At 38.6% G+C, this 11,692-nt stretch overlaps 1 protein-coding gene across 11 annotated transcripts in view; it reads left to right on the top strand.

Annotated features, from left to right (window-relative positions):
• Positions 1 to 8,908: 8,908 nt before the first annotated feature.
• FAM13C (family with sequence similarity 13 member C) overlaps positions 8,909 to 11,692 on the top strand; it is a 536,869-nt gene continuing 534,085 nt past the window's right edge. For 9 of the 11 annotated variants that reach the window (XM_032491443.1, XM_032491444.1, XM_032491445.1 and 6 more), the window contains exon 1: positions 9,491 to 9,661. In XM_032491443.1, the coding sequence (XP_032347334.1) occupies positions 9,600 to 9,661 (62 nt within the window). In that variant the 5' untranslated portion in view covers positions 9,491 to 9,599. The other 2 variants (XM_032491453.1, XM_032491452.1) reach the window with 2 other exon arrangements.

Here is an 11,692-nt window from a genome sequence, read left to right as displayed (position 1 = left end):
AAATTTCTCTTGAAAGGTGTAGGAGGAATTATGGGGAGAAAATACCCTTTCCCCTTCATAGAACAAAAGAGGTTTTGCTGAGTGGGCCCCAGGTATCCTAGATGTGTTCTGCTTATGTGAACCCCAGGAAGTGTGAAGCTGTCCTTCTTCAACTGGATGAGTCATTAAATTGCTATGTGTTTGACTAGAGCTTCAGCTGTAGCACTTTGCTGGGTGGAAGAGGTGCTGAAGACGATGGAATTGCCACTCCTACCTTGAATTGGTTTAATCATTCTACCACCTGGTAACCCAAGGGTTCCCCCATTGCTATCTCTCACTCTAGTAGCCCCCCACATGTTGAGCCCAAGTCATTTTTATCATTTCTTCTCTGCCCACCTACCACCCCTAAAGTAATGTAATTTCAAATATTCTAAGTTTTACTATAGTAAATAATTATTTAAGACTTTTTTCCTTATTTATATAAATGAAAACATTATGAATTGAATAAAAGTATATTTATTGTATGCTCCAGTTTTTGGAAGGACTGTATCTACAGAGTACTGCTTCTGTGAAACTGGAGGAGATAGCCAATGTAATTTTTGCTAAGACGTTTATTCTAAAAAGATGTGAAAGGTTAGTTTGATAGTATGAAATGTCAGATCAAACAATATAGAATTTCATAGGAATGTATGCAAAGCTGGGACTTGGGTTCAACCAACCAGTTGCTCTCCTTTCAGAAGGCACAGATGTGGATCTGGAGTAGCAGTTTATTTCTTTTTTTGTTTGTTTATGAATTTATTTATTTTATTGAGGTATAGTCAATTACAATGTGTCACTTTCTGGTGTACAGCATAATATCCCAGTCATACATATATATACATATATTCATTTTCATATTCTTTTTCATTAAAGGTAATTACAAGATACTGAATATAGTTCCCTGTGCTATACAGAAGAAATTTGTTTTTTAAAATTAAAAAAAATTTTTTTATTGAAGTACAGTCAATTACAATGTGGAGTAGCAGTTGACTCCAACATTCTGGGTCTCTAGTGTGATCAAACCAGCAGAACCACTCACAGTGATCTTGGGTCACATGAAAAGAATATAATGTTAAAAAGAAGAAGGTGCAAATCCCATTTCACTCTTCACTGAACAAACCATGCCTGGACTAATAACATGTTTAGGGTAGCAGATGCATTTTAAGAGGGTGTTTTCACAGTTTATCCAGTGCTACACAACCCAGAAAGACATAGATGAGATTCCAAATCACACCATGTGAGAATGTACTGAGGGAGTGGGGAAGATCTGACCTGGAGATCAGGAGATGGAGTAGATTAATTTTTTAGGGGCATTCAATCATGGGTGAAAGTAGCAAGAGGTAGGGAAGGGCTCAAGTGGAAAATATTTTCTCAAGAATTAGAGGAGTCTAATAAAGGAGTCTGTGAGGTATAAATTTCTTGTTCCTGAAGGTTTCAAGCAGCAGGTAGGGGACTGTCCTGGTACAAGTTTAGATATTAAAACAGAATTGGACCAGGTAACTCCTGAGGTTCTTGAGAATCTTACCAATAGGAAGGATGTATTTGATTATCTAAAATTTCATTCAAGCTAAGCTGTTAATAATGAAATGTGTTTTCCCCAAGAAAATCTTTGTTTTAATAAGGTGTTTTAATTCAATAATTCTAATACCATGTCCTCATTCTGTCCTGTAGCAAATACTGCTGACTGATCAATCCCAGTGCTCTTTCTGGCTGATCTGCAACCAAATCTTAGAAACCAACGATGCTCTGGGAAGCCGGTACCATCAACCGTATCAGCATAACAGCATGAAATCTGTTAGTTATCTCTGCAAAGCAAAGAAAGGAATGTCTAATACAGGAAAACCTCATTACCTGAAGGTAACTTGTCTTGGAAAAATCCCACCTACAGTTAGTCACTTAAAACAGAAGCTAGTATTTCAAAGTAAATAGAAAAAATTAAGGGTGAACAGAGCTTTATCTTGGAAAAAAATGATATTCAATATTCATTTGTTTATTTCATACTACAAACATTTGTTGTGTAGCTACCACGGTAGACACCATTTTCAGCCCTGGGGATAGAGTAATGAATAAGACCCACAAATCTTTGCCTTCAAAGAGCTCCCCATTCTAGTGGGAGAGACAATTATAATACAAAGAGGCAAACAAATATTAAATATCAGGTAGTAACAGGTCCTATGAAGAAAGTAAGGCAGAATAAAGTGATGGGAGCTGCTGATTTAAAGGGTGTGGTCAGAGATGTTTTCCCCAAGGAGGCACATTTGAGCAGATCTGGGGTGGTTGTCCCAGCAGGGGGAATAGTAAGTGCAAAGAGCCTAGGGAAGGATCAAGTTCACCTATTGGAGTAAGAGCAGGGAGGCCAATATGATTGGAGACAAGTTCAGTTGTCTCTTGGCCAGAGCGCATACGGCCTGGTAGATGATGGTAAACAGTAAATACACTATAAAAGTGTTCTTAACTTATAGTTGGGATATAATTGTGATAGTGAACTAATTCTTAGAAACAATAAAGAGTAAATTATGCCCATTGGAGAGGATAAACATAATTTTTCTGCAAAAATTTTAACATCTCAAAATGATAACCTTCGGCTCACATTTAACATTCACTGCATAATTTTAAAAGGTAGCATTTACAAAATTAATTAAGGGCTTCATAAATTTTTCTAAGAACCACTCTTAATCCTTTGATAGTCAGTTCATCCCCTTTGGAATTGACATGTCACCATCTTTGTTAATTTTTTATTCTTTAGTTGCTATTGCCAAAACCTTTGGTTTTGAACGTGATACAAGCCATTCTCCACCATTACTTCCACTGACTTCATGAAATCCTGAAGAATTTAATTTGCAAAAATTACAATTTTGCTTAGCAATCAATTTATATTGTATCTGTATTTTGCTGTCAGAAGAATCAGATTTTCAGACAGAGGTGAACTTGCTGTATACTAGCATTAATGGGTGGGGGGATGTTTGAATGGAGACCAGGATCAAAACCAGTCCACCATCAGTTTATATTTTTGGTATCACAACTTTGCTTCCCTGGGCATCTTTGAATCTTCAGGAGCTCAGATACTGACCGCTCAGATAATGAGGCCTCTTTAGTTCTTGTACCAGGTCTTGGGGCTGGTGAGGGAAAGGATAAGAAGACAGAGAACCAGGGAGAGTTTTCTTTATGGAAAATTATCTTTTCAGGCAAGAGTCTTCTCTTTCCACAGGGAAGCCCGGTCACTCCCAGGGGTCCTGGCAGGAAGCTCCAAGTCACTGTGTCCAGGACAGGAGAGCAGGCCTCTGTTGACTTCCTGGCATTGTACACTCCTGGCTCCTTGCCGCAGGGTCTTGCAGAAAGTGATTTCTCAGAATTGAATGTTTCTCCAGGGATGTGTGAGTATTTTAAATCAAAAGCTGTAAAGTGAGCACAAAGCCATTCTGGATGGAGCTGATTTCATTTTTAAGAGCAACCCATCTACGTTTAGTAGAGTTTTCATTTTTATTGTACTTAAAAAAAAAAAAACCTTTGTAAACACAGGGCCATTATGGGAAATAGAAAACATTATCTGTAAACCTACTATCCCAGCACAGCGGTTTGTACATACTGTTCCAAGCTTTATGTTTATATATTCTTATTTATTATAATAATAATAGAAATGATAATGATGATAACATTTATTGACTTTTTTCTGTCATTTTCAGTCATGTCATTTCATCTTCATTGGAAGCCATGAGAAAGGTCATTATTATCTCCAATTTTATAGCTGAGAAAACTGAGGCATGGAGTGGCTGTCCAAGTTCAGACTACTAGTAACTGGTAGGTCTTAAACCCTGGCAACTCTAGAAATTTCTTTCTTGACCACTACTTTATTGCTTTATATTTTGCATATAGCCAAGTCAATACATTAGAATTAAATTTTTTTCAATTGTAATAAAGACTAAGTTATTGTTATTAAGTCTGAAATTCAGATGTTGATTTTAAGAACATTGGTAGAAAAAGTAATACATTGAAACTTTGAACATGTCAGTGAATTAACCATATTCAAAATCTAGTGTTTCCATTTCCCCCTTAGTCTACTTAAATTGTATAAAATAGGGCTGTACTTACAATATACATTACATATATATACATACATAAATAATTACTCTAGAAACGTCATGATGAAAGGGACTATGTCTGTCTTGTTCATAGCTATGGAACAGCGACAAGCATGTAGCATCATTTGTTCCTTCATTCATTTGTTCAGTTAATAATTATACCAGTTAATCTGCTTTGCATTTTTCCCCTGATATATTCAGGGTATTCTTCCTCAAAAATCCTAGTTCAACTTGATACTAATAGGTAACATATATAACAAAAAACTGTGTGGTCTTCATTGAGTTTGAGAAATGTTGGTTAAAAACAATGAAATACTTTGCTTTGCTGCCTAATATGCATGGTTAAGTTATAATATATATCCTTTCAAAACTTATTTTTGATCATGTAACTTTCTTTTGTTTTCTTTTCTTGAACCATATGGGAAACACAATTCCTACTGAGGACACTTTGGGAAACACTGATCTAGAACTTACTTCTTCTAGAACTCCAGTATTAGCTTTTCTGATTCTCTTTTTGAACTCACCTTGAGCTACTATTTAGTCAGTTAGGGTCTCCAAAATAACCAGATGTTGTATGATTATTCATCAGTATTGTCCTGTTCCAAGTTGAATACTACAAAACAAAGCTCCAGACACTATAATCTCTAAACCTGATTTAAGATGAAAACAAATAATGTTAGAAGAATTTAAGTAGTTAATTTTTTTCCATACTGCCAAAACTGAGTTTTTTTTTTTCTGGGACATTTTTGTTTGTTAACCATAATCAACTGTATCAACAAAATGTTTTCATTGAATAAGAGTACTACTGAAAATCTTATTTTTGTCCCTGCTATTCATCTATTCATGGAGCTGCTGAGAATTCTTTTTTTTTTTTTTTTTTACATTTTCTTATTGAATTATAGTCATTTTACAATGTTGTGTCAAATTCCAGTGTAGAGCACAATTTTTCAGTTATACATGAACATACATATATTCATTGTCACTTTTTTTTCGCTGTGAGCTACCACAAGATTTTGTATATATTTCCCTGTGCTATACAGTATAATATTGTTTATCTGTTCTGCATTTTGAAATCCCAGTCTGTCCCTTCCCACCCCCCACTCCCTTGGCAACCACAAGTTTGTATTCTATGTCTATGAGTCTGTTTCTCTTTTGTATTTATGTTTTTTGTTTGTTTGTTTTTAGATTCCACCTATGAGTGATCTCATATGGTATTTTTCTTTCTCTTTCTGGCTTACTTCACTTAGAATGACATTCTCCAGGAACATCCATGTTGCTGCAAATGGCATTATGTTGTCAGTGTTTATGGCTGAATAGTATTCCATTGTATAAATATACCACATCTTCTTTATCCAGTCATCTGTTGATGGACATTTAGGCTGTTTCCATGTCTTGGCTATTGTAAATAGTGCTGCTATGAACACTGGGGTGCAGGTGTCTTTTCAAAGTAGAGTTCCTTCTTGATATATGCCCAGAAGCGGGATTACTGGATCATATGGTAAGTCTATTCCTAGTCTTCTGAGGAATCTCCATACTGTTTTTCACAGTGGCTGCACCAAACTGCATTCCCATGAGGATTTGCTGAGAATTCTTGTTTCTTTTCTGTGGACATTATTGAATACCTGCATTTATTTTATACAGTTGTTATTTCATGTTATTTTCAAAGGGCCCACATTATTTCATATACTTGTACAAGTCCTGTTTAAAAGTTGAATGCATTATGTTTTTCCATTCCAAATGGATCACTGGGAATGCTTAAATGAGAAAAGTATGATCTTTTGCTGCCTTAGAACGTTTGGAATCAATACCACAGAAAATGAGTAAAAAGGATTTCTGAAAACCTGGCAACTTTTGAATTTTTAGAGCTAAGAATGCTGAATATAAACTTACCTTTATTGGGCTCATTAAAACAAAGAGTAGACCTCATTTTGTGATGGCTAAATAATGTATACACAAATACAGTGAAAAGGCCATGTCAGACACTCCTGAACATAGCTCATTTGTGGCAGTAGGTGGTTTAGAAATGTATATATACTGTATATTAAATCATTCAAGGGATGACTATTTCTAAACTTATCTTAGTCCATAGGGTTCAGATCTAAGACCATACAGGCATACCTCATTTTATTGTGCTTCGCTTGATTGATCTTTGCAGATATTGTGTTTTTACAAATTGAAGATTTGGGGCGACCCTGTGTCTAGCAACTCTATCAACCCCATTTTCTCAGCAGCATTTGCTCACTTCATGTCTGTGTCACATTTTGATAATTTTTTCAATATGTCAAACTTTTTCATTATTAGTATTTGTTATGGTGATCTGTGACTAGTGCTCTTTGAAATTACTCTTTTAATTGTTTTGGGGCATCATGAACCATGTCCCAGATAAGATGGTGAACTTGAAAAATGTTCTTTGTGTTCTTTCTGACTGCTCCCCCATTTGGCCACTCTAGGTCTCCCTCCCTCTCCTCAGGCCTCCCTATTCCCTGAGACACAATAATATTGACATTGGTCCAGTTAATAACCCTACAGTGGCCTCAACGTGTTCAAGTGAATGAAAGAGTTTGTACATCTCTCACTAGCATCAAAGGTAGATATGATAAAACTTAGTGAGGAAGGCATGTCAAAAGCCAAGATAGGCCGAAAGCTAGGGCTCTTGCACCCAACAACCAAGTTGTGAATGCAAAGGAAATATTCTTGAAGGAAATTAAAGCACTCCATCCATCCTGCAGCCCATGAATTAAGGAGTGATTTAGACTTTCAAGTCTTATTGTCTAAGAAATACATTTTGTAAGGCTATAGTTGCCCTAGGTTGTGATTCTTCTGATGGATCTGGGCAAAGTAAATTGAAGACCTTCTAGAAAGGATTCACCATTCTAGATGCCATTGAGAACATTAGTGATTCATGGGAAGAGGTCAAAATATCAACATTAATAGCAGTTTGGAAGAAGTTGATTCCAACCTTCACGGATGGGGACTTTCAAGGGTTTGAGACTTCAGTGGAGGAAGTAGCTACAGATGTGGTGGAAATAGCAAGAGAACTAGAATTAGAAGTGGATCCTGAAGATGTGACCGAATTGCTGCCATTTCATGATAAAACTTTAATGAATGAGTTACTTCTTATGGATTATAAAGAAAGTAGTTTCTTGAGATGGAATCTACTCTTGGTGAAGATACTGTTAAGGTTACTGAAATGACAACAAAGGATTTAGAATACTACAGACTTGGTTGATAAAGCAGTGACATAATTTGAGGTGACTGACTCCAATTTTGAAAGAAGTTCTACTGTGGGTAAAATGCTGTCAAACAGCATTGCATGCCACAGAGAAATTATTCATGAAAGGAAGTGTAAATTGATGTGGGAGACTTCATTGTCTTATTTTAGGAAATTGCCACAGTCACTGCAACCTTCAGCAACCACCACCCTGACCAGTCAGCAGCCATCAATATTGAGGCAAGACACTCCCTCCACCAGTAAAAGATTATAACTCACTAAATGCTTAGATGATGATGAGTATTTTTTAGCAGTATTTTTAAATTAAGGTATGTACTTTTTTTTCAGAAATAATGCTATTGCATACTTAGTAGACTACAGTATAGTGAAAGCATAACTTTTATGCATACTGGGAAACCAAAAAGTTCATGTGACTCACTTTATTGCAACATTTACTTTATTGTGGTGTTGCTTTATTGTGTGTGGCTGCACCTACAATATCTCTAAGGAATGCCTGTATTATGCTTTTATTCAGTTACCTAAAAAATATTTAGAGAAAGGAAAGGAAAATTGCAAAGAACCTGTTGTTCTTTGAAAAGTAAATTTTGATTTTTTTCAAAGGTATAACTTTGAAAGTTAAATATATGACTCATATAAATATAGGCACAATCAGACATCTATTAATTTAATAATGAGAGGATCTATAAGATGATGATGCTCTTGGTTCTAAGAGCATTTTGAGGATCTGCATATTTATAGGCATTTAGAAAGAATGTTAGTATAAGATTGCTAGGTTAGACACAAAATTGGTTAAAGCTGCACAGTGCAATGAAACCATGAATGCTGAAGTCACCTTTTCCTCTGGACAGAGTGGACAAAATGTGCCATGTTAACATGTAAATCTACAGGGTCAGGGATCTAACCAATAGTGAATAGCAAGTCAGACACAAGTCCAGTTTCTTAGCGAATTAATCAGTCCTTGGGTAGACCTGAGAAATAGTGTCTCAGTGTGAAAGGTCTCCCTCTTTCCCCTTATTACTAAGTTTTGGATATTTTTTCTAATCTGAAAATAAAAATTTGATTTTTTTGTGTTATAAGTTAACTCATCTGCTTAGATAATTTGGACTAAACTCTACCATCTCAGCTGCTTCTGGGAGTGGAGAGATTAAAAGAAGGGAATGGGGATATTCTCAATTCAAAATTCAAAAAGAAGCATCTTTCCCAGGTGACTGTTCTCTCCTTCTTATCAAGGTCAACCTGGCAGGAGAAGTTAACAATGGAAAGAGGGCTGGACAAATATGTCCATGGGAAACAAGCAAGTAGGGGCTGGCAGCCTTCCCCTCTCCCAAGAGGGCTGCCTTTATTTAAAGGGGATAGATACCATTGGTGGATTCCAGCTCTCATCTTTTGCAAAGGTGGTGGGAGTGGAGCTCAGGCGAGCTGCTCTGGGCAGAGCAAGCCCCACCTGCAGCACGGTCTCCCCAGTTACTGGCTAATGCCTGGAATAAATTTGTCTGGAATAAATTCTCCACTCACCCTGTGTGGGCTCATTCACAGCTCTGAGGTCCAGGGCTGGGCGCTTCCTCTTAGGGACTAAAATAACAGAGTGCAGACAGATCAGATTTGATGCAGCGAGCCCTCCTTCAGAGGCTCTTTTGCCTGGGCAACACACACACACACACACACACACACACACACACCACACCACACCACACCACACCACACCACACCACACACACCGCACCACACACACCAGAAACAGCAGCTATGTTCCCCTCCCCCTTCTCGTTCCCTGCCAGCTTTTTCTGAACGATTGATGAATCTCTGCGAGCCTCCATCCCTAGAGGGGGTAGCTCTGTAAAACTGGTAGGAGACGTCTGGAAGAAAGCAAGTCCCCCGGGGATTTCACCTAGGCAGAAACAGTTGGGCTTTCCCCGGGGGTGGCTGGCACCGGGAGGCCTGGATTAAACGCGGCCAGGTGTTGGCAAGATTGCGGTCGGTCGCTCGGTAACACTTCAGGTGCTCCTGGCGGGGGTCCCGGGGTCCTGGCCCCGTGGCTGCGCCCCGCCCAGCTCTGTCCCCGCAGCCTCGCAGGCTGCTGGGCTTTGTGGTTCGCCCGTGCGGCTGGGCCCCTGCTGGGGGTGTCGTTACGAGCATGTGCAGACAGCAGCCCAAGGTAGAGTGAGCGTGCCGGGCGAGCCCTGAGACTTGCCTTGCAATGCCATGTTTGTGTATGTGCTCTAACTCCCGGAGAGCGAGCAGGGAGACGGCTCCCCGGCCGGACTTGGCTGATGTTTTCTTGTTTCTGTTTCAGCCTTCAGGATAATTCCTTCAGCAGCACCGCTGTAACAGAGTAAGTGATTCTTGTCAATAAAATAAGACTTGCATGCTTTTCTCTGGAAGCAACTATCTTCCACCGTCCCCCGCCGCTCGTGGTACTAGATGCATTGTCTCCTGCAATCTGGGGCTGTGAAGACTGTGAGGCATGCGGACTGATGGGGCCCAGAGATCTTTACAGGTTGAAATCAGCCTTTTAGCAACTATGGGAGAGAGATTAAAACAAACTAATTGCTTCCGGGAGCTCAGTGCTTCAAGATGTGTGTTATTGGAGTTCAGATATTTAAAAAATAAATCTATTTGATATGTCAGAAAGGAAGCATTGTTGTATTTTGCCAACACTGGTGTGTTTTCACGGAGCACGCTTGTATACATTTAGAGCAAATGGGAGATTGATGTGAAATGACTTGAGTTGAATTCCAGCATGTGATAAACAGGCTGAACTTATCCTCACCCTCTCTTGTCTACAGATTTTTAAGACACAGTAGAGTGAACTTTTCTTTCATGCCCTTTGTCAATTTTGTCTTCTGACCTCAAAGATCTGACTATAGGAGGAATGAGTTATCTAGTCCTATGGTTAAAGCTTTTGACTGGGGTGACAGACACCGTTTAAACATGAAATGAAGGAGTGTAATGTTTTACTCAAGGCGAGCATGCATGATTTTTTATTAGATATTTATAGTTTATGGGTTTAATCCTTGTCATCCCTTCCTTAATGTTTTCCTAATACTATACTAAGTGTTAAAAATTAATAGGTATATGCTAATACTATATGTAACATATATAATTTACATATGTATGTTGAAATATCTAACTTCACTTAGCAGTCTTTCTCTAGGCTAACTCATGATGTTTACTTCTGGGACCTTATGACAGAAGTCACTCTAAATAGCTTTTCAGGAAAAAGAGGTGTATAAGGTTGTATACTCAATGACATTTTAAAAAATGCTGCAAGTTTGATATAGAAAGTTGGGTCACTTGGAAACTGTTTGTTCAAGTTCCCTAAACAGCAAATAAATTATGTGTTTCAAATCTTATCCCTGTCAAATGTCTTGGTGATGGAGGGTAAGATTCCCAGGCCCTCTTGTTTTTCACATGCTTTTGTTTCTCTGTTTAGATACGATATTCTCTTGGTGTTGAGCTTCCTGCTCCCTTAAGTGGAGTTACTTAAAAAAAAAAAAAAAAAGACCCAGGGTTGATTTTAGAAGATGCAATATAAAATACTCATTGGGACATGCATCCTATTAATGAGATTGCTTGGTAACAATGTTACAACTTTGCTTTTGTGAGCGCCTGAGACAGGTGAGAGAGGCAGGCTGAAGTATACAGGCCAGAGATGAGGCTGTGACTTCCTGGTTCAGGGGCGCAGGTACTGCTTTCCTCCTTTCGCTGTGCCTCCAGTACCAAGTGCTTTCTGGGCCTGATTCTCAGGACCCCTATGTGGCCAAATCCCCAGAGTCAGCCACAGGCATAGCAGCTTCAAAATGGAGATACTTAGTTTCAGATTTCAGGTGGACAATTTTTTCTAAAAAAATAAGGTTTTATGGGTAAATGCTGGGGATAGTCTGGTGCCTTGTCTTTGGACACTCCCCAGGGAGTTCTGGTTGCATAAGATCCTGTTGTTGTTTTCAGAGAAGTGACAGTGATTTATTTTAAAAGGCACTGAGTGACAATTGGAATGCCATCTGGCTAATCTAAAAATCTGAGGAGCATATTTAAAACCTACCAAAATCTTCATAGGTGTAACAGAACAGACTAGGGTCATTTAAAACCAGTCATTGTCTAATATAACATTTCTCCTCCCCTCAGTAATGCGAACTGTTTCCCCTGGTTCTTTGGGCATGACCCCAAAGCCAGCAGGACCAGGATGCACTATCCTGGGACAAAGAAGTAGCAGGTGCTCAGTAAATGTTTGGATCTGGTCCTGGCATATAAAGAGGAAGCACTTGCCTCTCTTATATGTTTTGGATACAAGAAAACTTCCCCTTCCCTTTGTCCCCCTACTCCCACTTCCTCCTGTCCATGTGTTCGTTTCTTCCTGAGCACC

Source organism: Camelus ferus, chromosome 11 (genome assembly GCF_009834535.1).
Source record: "Camelus ferus isolate YT-003-E chromosome 11, BCGSAC_Cfer_1.0, whole genome shotgun sequence".
Classification (NCBI taxonomy): domain Eukaryota; kingdom Metazoa; phylum Chordata; class Mammalia; order Artiodactyla; family Camelidae; genus Camelus; species Camelus ferus.
The sequence above is the reverse complement of the archived record's forward strand: the minus strand, read 5'-3'. Positions and strand labels throughout refer to the sequence as shown.